Source organism: Sebastes umbrosus, chromosome 14 (assembly GCF_015220745.1).
Source record: "Sebastes umbrosus isolate fSebUmb1 chromosome 14, fSebUmb1.pri, whole genome shotgun sequence".
In the NCBI taxonomy this organism is placed as follows: domain Eukaryota; kingdom Metazoa; phylum Chordata; class Actinopteri; order Perciformes; family Sebastidae; genus Sebastes; species Sebastes umbrosus.
In genome coordinates, this window is record NC_051282.1 from 11,033,272 (window position 1) to 11,056,307 (window position 23,036).

General features: G+C 39.7%; 1 protein-coding gene and 1 long non-coding RNA gene across 2 annotated transcripts in view; one reads left to right on the plus strand and one right to left on the minus strand.

Moving 5' to 3' along the window:
- The window catches only part of LOC119502370, a 25,864-nt gene continuing 2,828 nt past the window's right edge, over window positions 1–23,036 (plus strand). The window contains exon 1 of the long non-coding RNA XR_005210053.1: window positions 1–467. This is a non-coding gene — a long non-coding RNA (uncharacterized LOC119502370). The remainder of the gene's footprint in view (window positions 468–23,036) is intronic.
- LOC119502369 (ATP-sensitive inward rectifier potassium channel 12-like) overlaps window positions 19,130–23,036 on the minus strand; it is a 10,988-nt gene continuing 7,081 nt past the window's right edge. The window contains exon 3 of the mRNA XM_037793310.1: window positions 19,130–22,020. Within this exon, the coding sequence (XP_037649238.1) occupies window positions 20,400–22,020 (1,621 nt within the window). The 3' untranslated portion in view covers window positions 19,130–20,399. The remainder of the gene's footprint in view (window positions 22,021–23,036) is intronic.

Below are 23,036 nucleotides of genomic sequence, written 5' to 3' on the forward strand. Positions count from 1 at the left end.
GGTATAGGGAAATATAAGTTTGACTTCTACCTACTCCTTTTCGGACACTATTACTCTTGTTTTGTTTGTTATTATTTTGGATCTGTTTTTAGTTATTTTATGGTCGAAATAAAGTCTTTCATTCATCTCAGGTGAATTGTAATCATGTGATCAAAACGAGCACCCCCTTCCACCCTGAAATGAAATGAAAAAAAAAAAAAAGTGTGGAACAAAAAGCAGTTCTGTGCATTTATGAAAAAAGAAAAGAAAAGAAGAAGAAGAAAAAAGCTTGTGTCTTCCCTTTTTTTCTACCGTCACTCTTTGTCCGCGTCTCAACAAACTCTGACATAAAGAGATAAAATGCTCCAGGAGCGCAGCGACGCAGCCCCGGGCAGCTGCGGTGGGACTGTCCGGCTCCTGGAGCTCTAAACCTGGGCATCTTCACAGAGACACTCCGGGGGATTTGCGGCCCGGTCCTCGGTTTTGACGTGAGTGCTTGTTTTGGTGTGTGTGTGTGTGTGTTTGTGCGCAAATAATGAAGGCCCAACAAAGTTAACATTGCTATGAATTCAAAAATGTCAATTAATGCCACACATGTTTCTATGTTTGAGAGAAATGTGCTGGTTGGTTAATTAAGACAGGGACTGGGTCGAATTTTATGGTTCAAAATTCTTCAAAATTTGCCTATATTTTTAAAATAAACTTTGTATTATTTGTTCTGTCCTGAGAAAAGCAAAGACTACATTTATTCCTGCTTAATAATTTCCTGAATACATAACCTCCTCTGTCTGAAAAAATGATGGATCACTGGACAGTCTGCAGACTTTAGTATTCAGAGAAATTTAATTAAGCGAATAAAGATAGATGAAACATTTAGAAACAAAATAATGTGTGTGTGTATGATAATGCTGTTTAAAACCTCAGTGCTACAAATGTTGATAGAAAAGTGTTTTATATTAGAAAGGCTGCCAGAAGCCAAAACATTATAAATGCGTCTGTTATTTAAGGTCGTTATTTTTTTTATTATTATTATTTTATTTTTACAGGGAAACAATGTATTCAAAGCCTTTTCTTACAGCTGGTTGCTACTCATTATAACATGTACAATTGTGCTAAAATAATTACAGTAATATTTTACTTCATTTTTCATTTTTTAAAAGAAAAAAACAACTTTCAAAATACTAAACTATACAAAACTTTAAAAAAAAATGGTCTCAGTGAAATGATACAAGATCCGGCCTTTTGGTAGATTTTTAAGAAATAATATACTATACTATACTATGTTACATTTTTATATTATTGGAATGAATAAACTTATTTAGGTTGATGAGAAACCCTGATCACATGTAAATGTATGTTTAAAAGTGATAAAAGAACCAAAAATATGGATAACTCATGACAATAATGGTTCTGCTTTGATTCTTACTTACAACCGGTGCAACTATTGAGGCTCACTCTGCACATTTAAGAGTTTTTGTTACTTTGCTGCACTGAAGACACCAGAAGATAAAGATAATTCTAATGGACTGAACTAATTTGCTACAACTTAAACAAAGACCCCAAAGAAGAAACCCACACAGACAGGCAGTCAAAATGATAAGAACTTGTCCTGTCATGTGACAGAGATGATGTAGTTTGTTGTGAACACACACACAAACACACACACACGCACACACACACGCACACAAACACAATCACCCCTCTCTATAACCTGACTTTTTACAGTCCTGTTGAATATTATGTATTCCTAGTTTATATTTCTGAGGATCAGGACCCAAGTTTGATCTCAGAGCCAACTACCAGGGACTCTTCTAACAACACAATGTTTTACAGGGCTAACACACTCCAAAAAAAACCCAAGTTAAAACAGAAATAGATATTATACAGTATATGATAAGTAAATATTGAGCTTTTAATTGTAACAAAATCCAAAACATGTGTGAACCCAATCATCTACTAGTAAAATACCGGTACTGAACTGACTGTCTGCTATTGGCTGATCTTTGGTGACAGGTGATGTCACTCTCTGTTAAACAACTAGGGACCAACACACAAATATAGACTAAATAAATGTACAAGTTTGCAAAAATGTAACAAAAACAAAAAAAGATACTGGCACACTTGAATTAAAGGAAATAATGCCTAAATTTAGGCCTGATAAAACCAAATAAAATAGTAAAATAATATATATATACATACACACATTAGGGCTGTCAATCGATTGAAATATTTAATTGTGTTTAATAACAAATATAATCACACATTTTTTATCTGTTCAAAATGTAACTTAAAGGGAAATTTGTCAAGTATTTAATACTCTTATCCAGAAACCCTCACCGGTACAACATTTAGCATAAAAAAGTATGCCCAAATCATAACAAGTCAAACTGCAGCCCAACAGGCAACAACAGCTGTCAGTGTGTCAGTGTGCTGACTTGACTATGACTTGCCCCAAACTGCATGTGATTATCATAAAGTGGGCATGTCTGTAAAGGGGAGACTTGTGGGTACCCATAGAACCCATTTTCATTCACATATCTTGAGGTCAGAGGTCAAGGGGACCCCTTTGAAAAAAAATAAATAAAAATGTAACGTCCTTCGCGACAAGCTAGTATGACATGGCTGGTACCAATGGATTCCTTAGGTTTTCTAGTTTCATGATACCAGTTTCTTCACCTTCATCTTTGCTTTAAAACTGAGTCTACTACAACCTGCGAAAGATTGATTGCGTTATTGTGTTAAAGAAATTAGCGGCATTAAAACAGATTTGCGTTAATGCATTTTATATACAGTATATATATCTATATATATAGATATATATAGATGTATATAAAATGGAATTACAACTAATTTCACAACCACATAAAAAAGATAAAATCTTACATGTTTAAACAGCCCTTATTGTCATTTATGTTACTTCTTGTTCTTTGAACTATATAAAGTTATTTTGTTTATTCTATCTCGTTATGTGGCTGATATGAAGTTTTACGTTTAAGAAAAAAAAAACTGCGTTTCCACGAATCTCGAATCCAAATTTAAGTGTGTTATATTGTGTATTATGAAGCAAGGGGCAGCATTCTTCAGCGTAGACGCCAAGATGAGGCGATCGTCCTTTTTTGCCTGTTTCACACAAACACATTCCTGCTGGCTCACCACAGACAGGATTCTGTTAAACTGACCCGGGAATGACGTTAGTGTGGTGTTGTCAAAAGACCGTATCATTTGAAAGCTGTTTATATCGCTTACTTCCTCACAAACACACTCTCCCTCTAGCCCTCTGTGACACTCTATTTTTTTCTCATTCACTCTCTCTCTCTCTCTCTCTCTCTCTCTCTCCCTGCATGCACCTGTGCAGGACGGAGCAGGTGTGTCCGTATTTGCTCGTTGAAGTGAATCAGTCAACCTTGCAGCAGGATCCAGTGGGCTGCAGTTATTAAGTTATTATAAACGTAATCAACTCTGTCTTATAGGTTGAAATAAAAGCAGCATTGAAGCTTGAGTTCCTCTGGAATAATGGCGGTAATAATAAGATACTGATGGATTTCCTACCCTGCAGGGAGGTCAGAGGTCAGGGTCGGCCTTACAATGACACAACCAGGGCTGGTAGGGACTCACAGTCTTGTTCAGGGGATTGCACCCAGTTTCCTTGTTCTTTTTAAGCATCAGACCACCTCTGCATTTTAGGAGCCCACCGTATAATGAAAGGTAATTACTGAAAGCTCCTGTAATTTATAGATTATTCCCTGGTGATAAATAATCCCCAATTAAAATGTCAAGGAATCTTCAAACAGGTAATAAAAATAATTGAGCCTTCCTGATCTTGTCGCTCTGTCCATCTGTCTTAATAAATTCGCACAGCTGTGTCACATTTAAATAGGTCCCCCTCTTGAACGTCTGTGAATCCTGGCTTTGTGCTCATACCACTAAAGTTCCTATTCCTTTGTGTTCGCCTTGTCTTTCTGTGTGTGTGTGTGTGTGTGTGTGTGAGGGGTTGGCAAGAACTTGGAAGGGCTTTCACTGCAGCTGGGGAGTGAGGTGGGATGTTGTGTGTGTGCTATATGTGTGTATGTGAATGTATTTGCATGGGCTTTTGTGTGGTTTTGTGAGATAGTGTGTGTGTGCGTGTGCGTGTGCGTGTGTGTGCGTCTGTGTGTTGTATGCCTGCACGTGCATGCATGTATGTTACAAAAGGACATGGTTGGTAAATATGTGTGTGATGGACGGTGCTGCTACGGGTGGGGATGAATGGGGGTAAGACATTTGTATGTGTGTGTGTGTGTGTGTGTGTGTGTGTGTGTGTGTGTGTGTGTGTGTGTGTGTTGCTACCTTAATGAATAGCCCATTGTGCGTTCTGCTCCATATCTCCACTGGCCAGCCGAAGGAAAGACTCTAGTTACTTCAATTGTGTGAGGGGGAACATCTAAAGGAAATTGATATATGAGGGTTGAGGTGGGGGATGTGGTTGGAGCGGGCGAGGGTGGGGGTATTGGGGTAAGGGTCCCAGGTGAGACGGAGAGAGAGAGTTTAGTTACCTGTAGCTGATCTCTGCTGCTATTCTGTAATCATCCTGCTACTTGTTTTTGAGAACTTGGCTTTTCCTGTTTTTACTCTCAGGAGGCCGTTGGTATTAAGCTCATTTATTGTTCATCATACTGTGTTTAGAGTTACAGTGTTTTGTTGCATGTTTGGGTTTCCTCGGTAAGTTTGTGGAAAAGTACTTTTAATATGAATAAGAGCTAATTTCTTGATTGTTGTATTAGGGCTGCTCGATTAGGGCAAAAATCACAATCACGATTATTTTGGTCAATATTGAGATTGTGATTAATCAACACGTAGTGCAGGCACGTGAGCACGTGAATCGCACGTGGCCAACTCATTGACGTTGGAAACATCATGCATTTAGAAAGAACATTTTGTCCGGGTGAGGTACGGGTGAGTGGTGCTGTAAAGCGCCAACCTTCACCCCCGGGCCTTTCCAAGCCGACCTAGAGCCAGTTGTGGCGCACCACTAGGCGAAAGAGCAGTAAGAGCTGTAAAGGGAAGGGGTGTGGTGGATTTATAACACAAGACAAAACGGCGATTATCTTGTTTTCATAATTGTTGGAAGCCAAAATCGTAATTGAAATTTGATTAACTGCACAGACCTATGTTGTATTGTTTTTTTGGGGGTGGAGAAATGATGAGCTGCAAATCTATCACCTGGTAGTGTTTGGCTATACTACATGGCTGCATGGCTCTAGGGATGGTCGTTCCCCTCTTTGGTTCCACCACTGTCAGATTGATTGCCATTTTTTTTCAGAGAGATTCTCTGTTATTTTATCTCACACACGTCCGTGCTAACTGGCTTTCGGCTGTAGTCTTCGCGGTGTGTTCAGGTGCAACTTGTTGGCCAAAACAAAGTCGACGTGAAGCGCAAATTAGCAAATATTAGCATGCTAACACACTAAACTAAGATGGCGAACATGGTAAACATTATACCTGCTAAACATCAGCACCGCTAATGCCTAAATGCAGCCTCACAGAGCTGCGAGCACGACTGTAGACTCTTTTAGTCTTGTTAAATCGTATGCTGGTCTTTGGCTTGAAACAGTTTGATGCAATTTGGTTATTTGGTTATAAGTAAGTGAATTACATAAGATTGCACAGTGCATCACCCCGTGAGATTAAGTGAATGGCTGCATGCATCTTAGTTACATTAAGTTGAAGTTCAAGCATGAACAATAGGGCCATGATAGAACAGTAGTAGTACTGTTAAGATTTATGGATTAACATTATAGAGAATAAATCTCGCTGTACGTCAGGTGGCTGTGATTAGATTCCTGTGTGCAAAAAATGTGTTTATGAAAAGTGTTTTACTATCATCTGTCACAGATGTGAACGCTCTGTCGAGATATTTCAGCTACACATGACCTTTGACCTTTGGAGCCATCAATTCAGGTTTACATTGATAACTTTTTATACACATATACATGGCCACAGATGCACTGAGCAGCCATTAACACACCGACAAGCATCGCACCCTTTTGCATCAACCCAGACTGGCTCTTAAAGCTGTGGGGCTGCTGAGCCCTGCTGCAGCTGTGACGGCAACAAGAGGCGAAAGGGAAAAAGGGGACGATTCAGGAAGAATAAGAGAAAAGAGAGAATCCTCAATGATGCCTTGTATCCTTCACAACTGTCTCCTGTCTCCCTCTCGGAGCAAAATCAGTCACATTATTCTCTTACCTCTCTTCATCTACCATGCAGTTTGAATGTGTGTATAGTATGTTTGTGTGTTTTTGGCTGTAAAACCCCTCACATATCATATAAGAAGATTTCATGGCCAGATTTGGAAACCCCCAAACAACCCATCTCTGTAGGACGAGGGGACATGCTTGAAAAATGATAATTGGGCGGAATGAGAGGCGAGGGACGTGGAGATTGAGTCATTTGCAGGAAAATGCAGAAAATGATGTTCAAGAATTCAGCTGGGAACAAGGGTGTCCTTTGTTAGGATGTTTCTGCTGCATGTCTGGCTGGTTGCTGTTTGGGACATCATCACACAGCATTGATGTTCCTCTCTAAAAATGTTCGATCTTAATGATTCTCTCACAGGCTGTTTTTCCCCTCTGGACACAAAACAAAATTCTCATTAAATGTCTAATTTGGCTTGACATCCTGGTAGCTGAGATCAACAAGATACACTTTACATACTTGCAAACAATGGTGGAAAGTAACTGAGTACATTCACTCTAGTGCTGTACTTTAGTACTGCTTTGAGTTTTGTACTTCACTAGAGAATTTCCATTTTGTGCTTCTTTATATTTTTGCTTATTTGCTACATTTAAAGGAACAGTGCGTAACATTTCGGGGGAACTATTAGCAGAAATGGAATATAATATTCATAACTATGTTTTCATTAGTGTATAATCACCTGAAACTAAGAATCGTTGTGGTTTCATTAGCTTAGAATGAGCCCTTCATATCTTCATGCGGTTCGCCATGTTGCTCTGCCATGTTTCTACAGTAGCCCAGAACGGTCAAACTAAATACTGACTCTAGAGAGAGCCTTTCACGTTTTTATGTTACCTGAAGGCCACCGTAGTTCTTTGACATGCTTGTGAAACTGCGGTAACGTGAGCCGCAGATTGCTAAAACATGGTACTGCCAGCCGACGTCTGACTTCCGTTGCTCCTAAAGTAGTGTTATTATGGTAAGGATGGCCTCTGAGCGAGGAGAGCAACGTTACCACAGTTTTACACTCGTCGATTCACGTTGCTGCAGTCTTGGAAAGGGAGGAGTGAGTGGAGGGGTAGGCACTCAGTTGGTTGCAATCTGCAACCACACCCCTAGATGTCGCCAAATCCTACACACTGTCCCTTTAAGGGGGAAATATTGTGCGTTTAACTTCACTATATATTTGACAACTGTTGCTTTGCTGGGAACAATCATACGAAACATAATCAGCTTATAAAATATGATGCATTGATGCATAAATTAATGCTTGAGCAACAATAATGCAATATAATATACCACTCGCAACAACTAATACCTATTCCTAATACCTGATCATTTTATGAAATATGATGCTTTCAAACTATCTGACAGTATATCAAATTGTAATTCGAACTGTTTTAACCTTGTCCAAAATTAAATGTTGCTTGCACATTATCATGCATCACTATTAATAAACCGATAATATAACAGTAAACAATATTAAAACATCCTAAATCATGCACGATGAGTATACTTTTACTTTATCTACATTATCGTTGATGAAATTAAATGATTGGACGGCTACATGCCCGTCTGCCTGCGCGCACTCTGCGCTCTGCTGGAGTGACGTTGTGAGTACCAACAATAGTCATGTTCGTTGTTTGCTTTCATACTGATAGTTTTGGAGGGAGTGGCTTTGGAGGAAGGCCTGAAGGGACGGACTGTCTGTGTTGCCAACTTGGTGACTTTCTCTCTAGATTTAGGGACTTTTGGAGTTAATGCTGCCAGCTACTTTCATTGGCAAAGAGTTGGCAAGACTAGGCTGGGTTTTTCGGTTGGTTAATTTTTTTAATCTAGCGTACTCTTGCTAGATTCTAAAGACACGGCACCAATAACTACAGCCTCCAAAATGACCATAATGTTGAAATAACACCTCTCTAAAACAGTTTCAACAAGAAAACATTAACATTATAACTTTCATGAAAGTAGTAGGACAGTTGTATTAGTCTGCAGTTGGGGTAATTGTGTACCTAATGAAGTGGCAAATGAGTGTGAACGGCTTATTTACAGTCTTTTCAGGGAAAATCAAGATTTTGATCACGGAAGAACTTTCTTTGAAAAGTAAAGAAATTGCCAGCTTAGGTCATCATTGCTTGTTAACGTCAGCCCAATGGTTTCATAATAGTTCCGGTTATGCTTGTGTCTTGCTGTATTGATTATGGGTAGTTTTGAAGAAGAAGAAAAATACTGTACTGTGCTTTGAAGTTGCTATAGTAAGTCTATTTCGCTTTGTACTTCTTTCTGTCATGTTTCTCGGACAGTATTGTTACTGTATTTCTATATATATTTTGTTTACTTGTTGTCTATATAATCATTTTTGTTTTAAGACTCTCTGAGTCATACAAGTGGAGTAGAAACTTGCTTTTTAGATTGTTTGGTTGGGTATATCGGGTTGGCATCCTAAGTGTACACGGTTGGAATGAACTCACTTTTGAGTTAATGTTGCACTAAAGGAACTGAAGAAGGTCATTATTGTCACTTAGTTATGTCATTGTGCAAATGAAGAGCTGGTCTGAGTTATTCACATCATCAACGGATGAACCCTTAGATGAGTTTCTGATTCTCATTCCTTATATCAGGATGAGTGAATTCTGGTCCTTCAAAAGAGACCAAAGTTGCATTCAATGTAGGGCTGTGCAATATATTGATATTATATCAATATAGTGATATGAGACTAGATATTGTCTAAGATTTTGGAAGTGTCTTTTACTCATTTGAAAGGCTGCATTTAGTGCATTACAGTAGTTTAGCAGACTGTTCTAGCTGTTCTATTATTTGCCTTCACCCACTTAGTCATTATATCCACATTACTGATGATTATTTATCAAAAATCTCATTGTGTAAATATTTTATAAAAGCACCAAAGGTCAACCCTACAATATCGTCACAATATATTGAGGTATTTGGTAGGGGTGTAAGAAAATATCGAAAAAATCAAATATCGCAAAATTATGTTTTGTGAAACTGTATCAATTCTCAAAAACACAGTATCGATTTTGAATTAATAGTTTACATGCAAAGATTAACTCAGTCAATACTTCATTTCATTTGCAAAGAGATGTGCCCTCAGTGTATGAACGCCCTAAAAGTGGATGTTACAGGGACTGTGATAAATGCAAATGCAGATCCCACTGTTCTGATTGCATAAAAACGTAAACTTTTTTAACTCAGATTTTACGCATATGGTGGTGTGTTCTTTATTCTATGACAGTTTTACAAAAATTAGATTAAAGAAATCGCAAATATATCGCCTTGCTTACAGTATCGCAATATATATCGCATTATATTGAATCGTAATCCCTGTATCATGATACATGAACGTATCGTATCGCCAGATTCTTGCCAATACACAGCCCTAGTATTTGGTTAAAAATATCCTGATATTTGATTTTCTCCATATCGTCCAGCCCTAGTACTACTATAAGCATTATAATACTGTTTTCATGCCAGTAATGTAACGTTGTGGCATCTCCATTGTATCAATCATTGAATGCTGATTGGAAGTGCTGTTCACCATCACTGGTTGACCTGGGTTTTACTTCCTTTGTGTTTCCAGGACAGAAGCTGTTTTGATGTGAGAGGGAGAACAGGAAGAGGGGTGATGCCTCTTAGGCGGAGATATGGAAAAGGAGGAGGATAAAAAAAGTCACTTTCCAATCATGAGTTTTTCTCGGAACATTGAATTAAGCAGCGTGAACGGGTGGGGGCCTCGAGGGTCTGGGGGCGGCTGGCCGCAAAGATGCCCGAATGAAAGAGTTCGTTGTTTGACGCTGGGAGAAGGAGATGAAAGGGGAGAGGGAGATGGCGAGTTTGTCGGACATCAGTCCCCTCTCCCATCGCCTTCTCACCCTGCGGCCCTCCCTCGCTCTGCCCATGTGAGCTAGAGTTCAAACGCAGGGCCCACAGCTGCTCGCATAGACACACACAAACACACGCACACACACAGAAGTACATAACTAAAACATACAGGTAGACACGCAAACTACTTGCAGAAATGCATCTGCAAACATGTGCTGCATACTCAACTGCTTTACAGGCAAACAAACAGAAAGTCACATGCATGCAGTGCCTTTAGGTGCAACACTCGCTCAAAGATTTAAAACGCTTATTACCCATTAGAGCTGTCAATAATGAACATTTATTTCTGGCATTAAAGTACAACAAAGAACCATATCTGTTCTCAAAGTTTAAGAAGATTTCACAAAGAGAGTACAAAATGTTACGATTAATGACCTAGTTCAAAGAGAGCACTTGTGATAATCATCTCGTGCAATACCACAAGATAATTTACAGAGATCATACATTCAAAAGGTTACTGATAAACATCCATTCAAATTGAAAAAGTATGATTAGACAAGTGCATTGCAGTTAAGCTGAGGAAGGCTGCCAAATGCTCTCTTAAGTTTAGGGTACATATAATATGAATTTGCATGGATAGACAAATATAGCAAATATATGAGTTTCTTATATTCTCTATTTGGGGTTATTGTCCATATCCATCCATATGTTTTTCTACAAAAATATCATATTTTACAGATTACAGTAACGCATATTATATGATCAGACACACATTTTGTGCACATTATGTTTCATTTAGCTTGAAATTGTCATGATGTTCCTAAATTGACAGTTTTTGCAATGTCCATTTTTCAATTGAGTGGATCTTCAGCCTCAGAATGATTTTAAACCATTAAAGTTAGCATTATTATCTAAATAACTTATATATGATATTTATTTTAAAATTCTAAATACTTTTAAAAAATGTTTAACTGAAAATAAAAACTTAAAATTATAATAAATATCTCTGTTTATTTAAGCCTGCAAAGGTTCTGTCAACTATGTCACTAACAAAACATCCCCCTGCAACTAAAAAATGGTTTGTCCCAAAACCATATGACCAGCATCACATGATGTAATTACTCTAAATTTTAAATACATTCTGGTGTCCTCTCATTTAAAAAAAATGTTTTATCTGTAATAGCACATTGCCAAGGAGTATATTAATGGACTGTCAACTATGTTGGGTGCATTGCTATGGTTTACAATTCTTTTATGATTTTAATTCAAATAGGGAAACTAAGTTACCCAGGGTAGAGCCAACTCATGACTCCATAGTTGACGTAACCCTACTGGGATCAATGGGAAAATATCCTTTTCCTTAAAATATAAAAACAAGTAGTTCATGTTTAAGCTTTGCAATAGTTAATATATTACACTGAAGGAATATTTGAACTTAAACCACTGATAGTTTTTATGAGAAAGCACATTACCTTGTTAATTTTGTTCATGTGAAATAGACCCCCAATTATAGAATGACCCATTTACCAACATGAAAATACTGCAGCAGAACTTTACACTGTAGAGATACTCTACTGCTACATTGGTTGTCATTTACGTCAGCTTGAGTGATGGACATTTTTTATTTTCAACACCTGGCTGTAACCCTATTACTCTCATTCAGTCTAGAGCACCCAGATCAGAAATAACATCAGTGTAAAGGTTCAAGTTATCAGGCCCAACAAACAAAGCCGCCCTTGTCGTCGACAGCGAGAGACGCTGTTCAGTGTTGTGTCTGTTCACTTGTATTTCCTCTTGATCAGTTAAGATAATTCCATTTAAACGACATCAAGTTACATTAAAGCCTGTTGATTCGTTTGGTCGACACACTAACCTACATGGACCCCTAAAGTGTTTACTATTCATCTGAATGGGATGTGGATATCCATCAACATTAAGCGGTCGCTGTAGAGATGGAGACTTAAGATAGAAACGCCTTATTACAGTTTTAGCTAACGGGTCTCTAACAGTGCTTGAACAGAGTTTATGTGTTTGTTGTTAATCATAAAGAGACTATTCAGCACAGCTCTCTGAGGAAAAAAACATTCATTTCCTGTCCTAAAATAAAATTCAGTTATATAATTCAGTTTGAATGTGGCTGGATGACGAGACATGCAGAGTTTGTATTTCAGGTTGTAGAATGATTTTTGCTTCCTAAAGGAGTAAACGTGAAATCAAGATATTTGAATGTAGTCTGGCATGGATTTATTTATACATGTTTTATGTTTTGCTCAGTGGGCAACCTCCGGGTCTGAAAAGTGAAGCCAAAGCTGAAGTGCCTTAAACTTGCATTCTTTCTAATAGCCAGCAGGGGGCGACTCCTCTGGTTGCAAAAAGAAGTCTGAGTGTATAGAAAATGAGCCTACTTCTCACTTGATTTATTACCTCAGGAAACATTGTAAACATGAGTTTATGGTCTCAATCGCTAGTTTCAAGTCTTCTTCAATACAGCATGATGTTCATTTAGTAAATTAAGGTCCCATTAAGAGTCAAATAGACCATAAAGCAGGGTGTGCTTTAGGGCGTGGCTACCTTGTGATGGTTGCTACTACAGCGTTGTCCAGTCTGGGGTGTTTTCGTCGTAGAACTTAACCCTTTCACAGTGTGTTTTCTGTTCCTGTTTATGTTTATTTATTTTGCACAAATTAAGACTACACAAACATAACAAAAATACATATTATACAGTGCAGGAAGAGGCAAAAAACCCACTGGGCTTATCTGAAGCCTCCACCTAAATAGTGTTAAAATTTCACAATGTTAAAGAGAACACACGATTAATATACAGAAATAATATGACTACATAATAGTGATGACAAAAACTAAAAACATCTTACTCAGCGTTTGGTTGTACTTAGCTCCACCCTCTTGTGTCACCTCTGGTTGCGAAAAACCAAGATGGCGACGACCAAAATGCTGAACTCGAGGCTTCAAAATTGCAGTCCACAAACCGATGGGTGATGTTGTAACGTCATGGTGACTACGTTCTCTTCTTATATACGGTCTATGCTTTTGCTTAGCTTTTATTGCAAGTGTATAGCACACCTAACCTCAAGTGGTTCCCTTAGTGTGTGTGTGTGTGTGTATGTGTGTGTGCGTGTGTGTGTGTGTGTGTGTGTGTGTGTGTTATTGGATGGCTTCCCAGGTTCAGTTTAACTTAAAAAAAAAAAAATGCAAACCTGTTTTAATAAAGCAACATAAAAGATGCACAATGTGAGTTTCACAGTGCTACCCGGCTACCATTCAAGCTTAGACAGAGTGGACACAATAAAATAAACACATGTGTAATATAATGCATTCCAACGCAGTGGTGGTCAAAATAACAGAGACACCTTCCACTATTTCTTATGGATTCATTGTAACGTGTTTGAGAGGTTTCCATGTTGTTGTGTCCAACTCTTGAAAAGCCGGTTGCCAGCCTCGCTCTTCTCCCTTCCAGGATGACTTTCTTCTTTGGCCAAAAATATTTTTGGAATCTGTAATCGTACACCTCTAATACCGCAACAGAGAGAGAGAGAGACAGGTGAAAACGAAGCACAGGCTCAAGATGGCTGAAGAGTTTAGCAAGAGGGGCGTGTCTGAAATGGGGGTTTTCCACAGCTAAATGTGAGGATAATGTCCCGCACTGACTGTGAGAGAGGCTTCATGTTTAAATGTCGGAGGGAAAGCGTGACGGATCCAAGCATAGCAGAATCAGAAGCAGCTGATTCATAAAAATAAAAAATAAATAGACACTGGGAGCACACAAATATAGAAATAAAGACAGAAGTGAAGAAAATGGAAACAAAAGGGGTAAAACAGTAACATCGGTGGTGCATTATTAGTGCCTCGGGGAAAGATAGTAAAGATGTGACACAAGAAGAGGAATTGGAGGAGTGTAAATCACGGAAAGGTTGAGAAGATGATGGACACACACTGGCACACACACACACACACACACAGACATACACATCCCATAATTAGCATGCTAACAGGCATTTAAATGTCCCACACAAAGACTCACTGTTGAGCCTCGGTTGCTCACTTTCGGAGACAATGCACAATGGGAGTCAGTGGGAGCCCCCAAATCACCCTAATAGCCGACGTGGCCCAGCATGGCTTCTCCTATTTTACCATTCCACCGATCACAGCCGCTCACTCACTCACTCACTGACCGGCTAATGAAAAGCTGATAGCCTGGAGGCCTGCGGTCACTGAGCAGCTTGCCCCTTCCTCCTCATTTCCCCCTTTTTCATCTTCTCCTCCACCGACAGAAATGCATCTCCAGTCCTCCTGAGGTTCAGAGGTCCGATGTGTGGGGTTCTTGTGCATGGGAACAGCGACGAACTGACAGACGGGGATGGAGGATATGTAATTAAAGGAAGATCAAAACAGGACAGCCATGAGGGCTGAAAGGGGAAGTCTCTTAATAGCCTGACACAGGATGATTTTAACTTGATTAAAATCTGGGTAGAAATGATTTAATTATGGGAACTAATAATGAGTGAAAAATGGAGATACTTAACATATTGATGTAAGGAAAGTACCCCAGCAAACAGCTGTGAGTGCATGTTCCCCAAAGCACTTCTCATAGAAGCTGCAATGAGTCCGGGTCTGTCTGCAATGAGGTTAAGCCTCTCTGAACCCCCCTGTCAAATTCCTCAGGACTCTTTATTTCAAGCAGCACCTGAGATTTGCAGTGGAATTACTGCACAAGAGCCAAATTCCCCTGATAGATACTTCTGATCCACCTGTCAGCAAGTCTAATGTTAGGAGGTTTGGTGTCTTCAGTCTCTCTCTCTCAGATTCTTCCTTTTCCTCTTCTCTCTTCTGCTATAACTAAAGGTCAAAGAGAAACTGTAAGACCACAACATCTTAACCCTGCAGATATGTCTGCAACCTCAGTTCCTTCTCACGGAACAAAATCTTCTCCAGGCAATCCCTTCTGACTTAAGATAAAAAGAAAAGTCCATTTGGTGAAGCCAAATCATATCCACATATTGTAGTTTACTTGTGTCGTATTACATTTTTTTTTCTATTATAAATTATCTGAAAAACTAATTTTTACATCGTCTTATAAAAGTATTGACTGATAATGGGTCTACATCTGGAAACACCTGGCAGTTTGTTGGCATCCGGCTTTCATAATCCAGTTGGTTTTGATACTCGGCCCTTAATCAACAGGTCAAGAGGTCACTGTACTACAGCTTGCACAATTTTGAGAAATTCTGATCTTATTACTGAAACCTGTTGGTGCTTCTTATTGGACAACTTGGCATTTTGTTTGTGTCTGATGATTGGCCAGCAGGGGGCGCTGACCTCCACTGTACGAATAGTTTGCTACACTCATTTTTCAGGCCTTGGTGCCCAATTCACCATAAAGTCCTCAGATCTGAACAGTTTTGAAGTCTACAAGACTATAGAGTCCTGAAAAAGGTGTGTTATAGTATGTCCCTGGCACGGACACTTTGTTGTGTTACCTTCTCTCCAGATCAGGTTGGTTAGTACTTGTTCTTGACCAACCCTAAGCTGAGTTGAAATAAGTAAAGGTATCAGTCTGAACCTGGCCAGCTGTACAATTTGTGCATGTGTGTTACTGTGGCTGTGTTGCAGAAAATCAGCTAGAAAAGCTCCATTGATTTAGTTAGAATGGAAAAATATTTGTGACAGTGAAGCCAGTGGCTTCTTCCAGGATTAGGGTGCCTGGAATAAATCCTTTTAAATACCATAGAATAGGAAAAGCAGCATCAAATGTGATAATTTATATACAAAATACAAATTTTCTAAATCCAAGCTTACTGTGTTTCGACCTGACGTGTTTGTCATAAGCTTGAGTAGTGCGCATCAGCTGATTGGCTAATTGTCACTAGGTGTGGTGTTTTAATAAACATCTCATCAAATCCTTAATTTTAGATCACAAATTCTACAGTAGCATTATAATTTGGGGCACTGAAATCTCCATCAAAGGTGCTCTATATGATATTCAGTGCCTTAATATAACAGTAAATAGCAATAAACATGTGATATGTACAGTAACCAATAGTTCTGTAAATCCCCTGCTTTTTATTACTGTTGCTTTAAAAATGTAATCTAAATTATTGGATGTAAATCTATTGCTGTAGATCTAAAAGTCAGTCCAATTCAGAGCACATTCTTCCACCAACATAAGATTTTCTTAAGGGTTCACAAAAAGATACAAATTGAATGTATACATCATTAGGCCTACCAATAGTTTGATATCAAGAGAGGCACTTTTCCACGATTTGATCTCAAATTTGAGTTATAAAAACATATTTCAGATCAGTGCAACGTCAGCCATGTGCAGTATTTATTGATAATTCATTAGGGCACCATTATGTTGTCTGTTGTGAGATGCCTCACCCACTGCAATGCCCACTAGTGTAAGAAGTCAGTCAGTCCTTCCTCCTCACACTGTGGGTTCACCACTAGAGGGAATACGTGTTTCAGTGTTTCCTGCTGAAGCTCTCTGTGATAGAAATGACTGCAGAGGCATCTAGTGGCTCTGGAGCTTCAATACTCAGCTGCTGCATTAGAAAAGAGACTTTTTTGTATGCATTGCATGCATTTTATGCATCTTTTTACCAAACATGCAAAAGGAGAAAAAAACAGAATTATATAAATATTTATTTACAACGTCAAAAGGTGTACAAGGAAGAATAAAGTGCTTTGTACTTTCTTCTCACCTTATTTCAATCAGGACAATAATTTGCTTAGTGCATGTTTATCATTGGATTTATACAAAGCAGGAAGCAAAGGAAAGAAAATATGTCTGTTACTCAAAATGGCATTTACAGTGGGTGTTCTCCTGCACGCAAATTGGCTCCTCTTCTGTGCTCATGTTGAAATATGAACTCTTATACAATCCAAAACCAACATTACAGCAAGACTGTTATACACTGCCAGTCAAAACCTTTTGAATGTTGTATTTTTTTCACATTTTTGGGTTGATCTCAAGCCATGCAATTGTAATTTCATTATGAATAACCTAAATTAGTTAATAAAAGTAAGCTATTGTGCTCTAGTGTACCCATAACCTTTTATTTTATTGGAATTAATTATATTAAAACATACGGCCCTGTATGTTTGTTACTTTTAATACTAACACTGTCTACATATTTTAACACCTGCGTCCCCTAATCAGGATCTGAGAGCCCACCCAAAGTGTCCCAGTAAAACATTTACCAGTGAGTCAGTACACACAATACCAGGGTTCAGGACATGCAGACATTTCAAGAAATGCTTAAGATTTAAAACCAAGTTTTCAGGAGCTTTAAAAGATAAACATTAAAGTTTAACGTTTGGAACACTCAACACAGTCAGTACAAATAAATTGCTAAGAAACCTTAATTATCTTTGAACATCTGTAAACTGACCAGAACTCTGACAGAAAATGTTCTAGCAGTCCGGCTGTACCGTTAAAAACTTGGTATCTACACATCAAATGTAAAACAAATATATTGTAAAGTACACATTCATACAGTAAAGCACAGCTGTCTGTCACAGGGGCCAAATAAGAGTTATCTAGGTCAGTGGTTCCCAAACTTTTTCACATCAAGGACCCCTAAACTGGCACAAATTAGACCACGGACCCCTATTTGATAAGATTTTTTCCTAGGGTCCCCCATCTGATAGGATTTTTGCTTTTAGACGTTTTATTACAGAAAGTGTACAAACCCCCTAACCAAAATAGTCATATATTCTGTCATTGTTTTATTTATAGATGGAATTATAGTGAAAATAAATGAGTCCTCTTTTTGTTGGGGACCCCCTGGAACCCCCTCAAGGACCCCTGGGGGGTCCCCAGACCCCACTTTGAAAACCACTAATCTAGGTTGGTTACATATACATATACTTATGACAGTTATTTTTATCACATTTATGAATTATTTGCTTTATGGAGTAAACTTTGGATGTAATATAATGTTTTTCTTTTGACTGGCAGTGTATGTTTGTCAAAAGTATTACATAATGCTTGATGTGTTCCTGGATATTTTGCAAAGAAAACTACTTCCTACAGTCAGTCTCTCACAGCCATATTGATAGAAAAATACACACCTGCTCAAGCAATATATCCAGCAAAAAAAACAAACAATAAAAGTAAAGAATAAGTGTTGTAGTATCATCAGGTCCAGCAGGTAGACTCAAGGTGACAGTACATTCATATAATGGCTGCTGGGCACATCATGGCCAAATGGAATTATAACATTTGTTGGTTTCAGTTTGCTTGGAGAAATTTGCCACGTTTTGATAATACTGTCAGTAAAATGACGTGTAAATATGGGTACCATCTGCTTCTCCTTGAATGCTGAACCTGCTGTTTTGCTTTCCCCTGCACAAAAGAGGGCAACTGTTTTGTTTTTTTGTTGTACTCACTTCACTGCAAATAGTTACACTTGACTTTATCCCCACTGTCCCAAGACACTATACTCCTCAGCCTTCATCCCTTTGTTTCCTATTGTGCTTTACAGTGGCTTCACATCTTTCTGCAATCAAAGACAATACACACTTTAGTAAACTTCAGGCTTCATGCACCCTAGTTTCCAAATGATAGATGAGAGGCGCTCTCCGCTTACTTTCCTACTCCAGAACCTTTGGCGAACATCAACAGCACAAACATGAATTAAAGCCACCTCTCAGTATTATTTCTGTTATCACTGGCTGCAGCCTCCGCAAGAAACAAACTGAGAATAAAGTGTTGAATTGATCCATAAAGTAAACAAAAGGTCTACAAAGGTCTATTGATAACACTAATAGATTAATATTAGTTAGACTCTTTTTAGTATCTATAATCTAGGTCTTGGTTATACTAAGTTAAAGAGGACCTGTTGTGCTCATTTTCAGGTTCATACTTGTATTTTGGGTTTCTACTAGAACATGTTTAAACACTTTATTTTTCTCATACCAGCTGTGCTGCAGCACCTCTTTTCACTCTCTGTCTGAAATGCTCTGTTTGACCTCCTTGAGCTTGATCATGCAAATGTGTTACTTGGTGACATCACCACATTATGGAAGAGAAGGTGGGATTTTAAGCAAGGCGTTTCAGGCAGTTCGGAGAGTAACTTTGCAGACCTTTACATGCACAAATAACTATAACGCACTAAAGGAAAGGGAAAAAGCACAAAAGCATAACAGGTCCTCTTTAAATATTCTGTTTAGTTTTCATTACATTCTCCTAAAACTTAGCTTTGTTTGCAGAAGAAAAAAATGTTTTTAAAACAAGATTTAAAATGCAGTGATGTTTTCCGAAATCGCGATAAATCAAGACATTTGTAGGAGATATTGTCAAGATGTTGTCCTCAGGAGTCTTAATCAAATTCAGAAATAATACTCCTTCTGCTACACTTAGTGATTGCACTTGGAATGGTCCTGGGAGTATACTGCACCACAGAAAAACCAACAACAGTAGTTTCTCTCTAATGTACATAAATAAAGGGAGGTTTTTATGTATTACAGGAAAAGATTTAACAAAACAGGCAGTACCGTGATTCAACTGTTATCAGGCAATTAAATGTGCGTTATCGGTCGCTAAAAGCATCATAGATGTGGGTCAGTAGGGGCCCACTACGCCAACTAGGTTGTAAAACTGAAAGTGAAACTTCTAACACATTGTAAAACGTAATGAAATGTTACGTATTAACACAAATAAAATGGCTTCTTTAGATTTAGGCAACAAAACCACTGTCTTCTTCTTTTATTCATCTTTCGGTGATCGACCATGTGAATAGATGACAAAACCTACTAGTGGGTGCAGCAGGGCCCTACTGGCCCATATCTATGAGGCTTATGTGTACTGATAACGCCCCATTTAATGACCTGATAACAGTTGGCTGGGCAGTCTCACAAAAGTGCAAATTTGCAGGGAACTTTTTCAGACATGAACAACACGGAGATCCTCAAGCATAAATTGAAACAGTACATCTTAAAAATTTACCATTTAAGTCTTGAGGTCAGTCCTCTTAGAAAAGGAAGAGAATTACATCAAAACTGCTAAAGCTTCTATAAAATCTCCTGTTTACATTCACAGGAAAGATCTTAAATAAAGTAAATTCTTTAACTATACAAAATGCGCGTACTGTCGAAACATGACTCAAGTTTCTGTACTTTTACTGCCATTGTGCTTTCCTTTGGTTACAAAATGATGATAAAAGCCCGTCAGCGCTTTGTCAGAGATTCTGTCCTCCTCCAGAATCAATCAAACAAATATAAATGTAAAACAACACTGGCAAGGCAAAAGGGGTTTACATTTCTGTACATGTAATCCAAAATTGAACACATCACCAAGCAATTGGTCTTCAGGTCCAACTCATTGGAGATGAAGTTCATGACAGTCTTTAGGTCTCTTGCTCACTCTTATAGGTCACTGGATCAAGGGGGATGGCAGTCTGTAGGATGTCAAACTCCATCTGATTATTGTCCATGTCCATAACACACATGACGCTATGACTGCCTGATGTCATGGTCGCAGTGTCCTGGAACATATTTTGGAAGTCTACAGAAACTGAAGTCCTCCTATCCTCGGCCCTCTCCTTCCCCACAATCTGGGAGTCGAAGATGTCGTCCTCGTCCTCCCCACAGCTCAGCGCCACCTCGTTCTCGTAACAAAAGGCGCTCAGCGACCTTGGAATCAAGTCTTGCGAGGATCTAGATGCAAAGGCGGGAGAAGCGGCCCGACTCGCGGCCTCGTCGAGCTCTTTGGCGCTGAGGTGGGGCGTTGACGGCACCTCGTAGGTCTGGTGGAAGCGACTGTAGTCTACCTTGTAGCGGTCACGGTCCTCGTAGATCACAGGCTCAAACCTGTGACCCCAGAAGACCTCTCTGGCGACGTAGGAGCTACGAAACTGGGTGGTCATGGCCGTGGCCTCCACCATCCCCTCCAAGATCACGACAATCTCAAAGTCATCTGCCTCCAGATCAGCTCGGCTTAAAGTATACAAGGGGCTGTCTTTATCTATCTCGTGGATTATAACCAGCGGGGATACTAGGAACAGACGGTCTGTGCCCTCATCATAGCCCACGTTGAGGTCCATCTGCTCCAAGGGAATGTACTCGCCCTCAGCTGTGACGTAAGAACGTATGAGCTGGGCACGGACATGCGCCTCTACGATGTGGCTCTTCCGCAGGTTGCCCACCCTCCACATGAGGCACAGCTTGCCATCGCGAAGGGCAATGACAGCATTTTTGGAGAACATAAGGGTCTGGTTCCTCTTCTTTGGCCGCGCCATCTTGGCCATGATGGTGCCAATCATGAAAGAGTCAATGATGCAGCCCACAATGGACTGGACGACTACTGTTATGACAGCGGCGGGGCACTCCTCAGTAACGCAGCGCCAGCCGTAACCAATGGTGGTCTGGGTCTCCATGGAGAACAGGAGCGCCCCAACAAAGCCATGGACATGAAGTATGCAGGGCATCCTTTGTGGCTGCCCTCCAGATGTGTGTCCAGAGGTGGGCCCATAAAGCCCCGCCATCCCCACCGCCAGCCCATCACCCTTCACCGTCGGTTGCTCCTCAAAGTCGCCATGTACCAGGGCGACACTGTAAAAGATAATGCCAAAGAAAAGCCACGAGACCAGGAAGCTGACGCAGAATATAAGCAGCAGGTATCTCCAGCGGGTGTCCACGCAGGTGGTGAAGATGTCGGCCAGGTAGCGCTGCCTCTTTTCATCCATGTTGGTGAACAGAACATTACATTGTCCATTTTTCTTTACAAACCGGCTCCGTGCTTGTCCGGAGCCCCTTGTCAGAACCTTCCCGTTGTAGTTGTTCATCCCTCCTTGTCCCCTTGCGCTGGGCTCGGAAGCAGAGGCTCCCGACCTCCTCCTACTGTCTTCTGTCTCCGCGTCGAAGGGCGAGTGTAGTCGCAAGCTGGGGGAACCGTGGCCGTTATGGAGTCCTAAGCTAGAGATCTTCTGGCGGGCCTCCTCTGGTAAAAACTCTGACACATTGCTGAACCTGTTAGGCCAGAGAGGGGGAGATTAGGATCCAAAAATCTGGTATCCGTAACATTCACATTGTACCGTGCACAATATGAAAAAGGAACATTTTATAGACCCAGTAATCTTATTGATCTTTGCACATCCCAAAGTACAATTTAATGCACAAAGACACTGCGCACCCTCTCCTAGACAGCGACAGGACGATAATAGCTGACTCATTAGAGATAGGGGATGCGAGCAGTTTCAAATGGGAAAATGAAAGCCACACAGTTTACGGGGAAACTTGTCAGTGAAGAGAGTGATAAAAGATATAACTCCCAAACAATCCACTCAAACCAACCAAACTCGCTGTCACCTGAGTGTATCGATCAACCTAACCTGTCTCTCTCCTTTACATGGAGGATTACCAGCCGGGAAGGTGAGTTCCTATGTGAGACGGATTTGCTGTCATCACAGATTACAGGATTATATCTGAGTCAGTGTCGGTGAGACGACCTTTTGAGATGGACCGGCATATTATATGTAGATGACACTCTCTTTTAAATATTCATGAACCGACTGATAATAAGAGATCAGATGTTTGCAGGTGAAATTCCATTTTTGGGAGAGTATTTGTCTTGCTATAGCCAGTGCCTATATGAAGTCAATCTTTATTATGCCATGAAGGGAATTTATTCATGGGCTTTAAAACACAAAGAAAGAAGACAATAAGACAGTGGGACAACTGCACAAAACTGTAAGACAAATGAAAACCCATACAAACAACAATGAGACAATTAAACCCCAACAAGCAGAGATGTTATAAAATTAAAATATTATGTTAATGTGCCAGGCTATAAATGTGCATACAGAACAACTAATCCAATGTATTGATGGTGATTAATACAACAACCTGAAGGCAAGCCCTGGTCAGGACGGTGTAGGACGGCCTTGGCCTTTCTAAGGATGTGCTGGCTGTAAATATCCCTGAGCCGGGCCTGACTCATCCCGACTAACTCACCAAATTAGCAAGCCAATTCTCACCGGCCATGT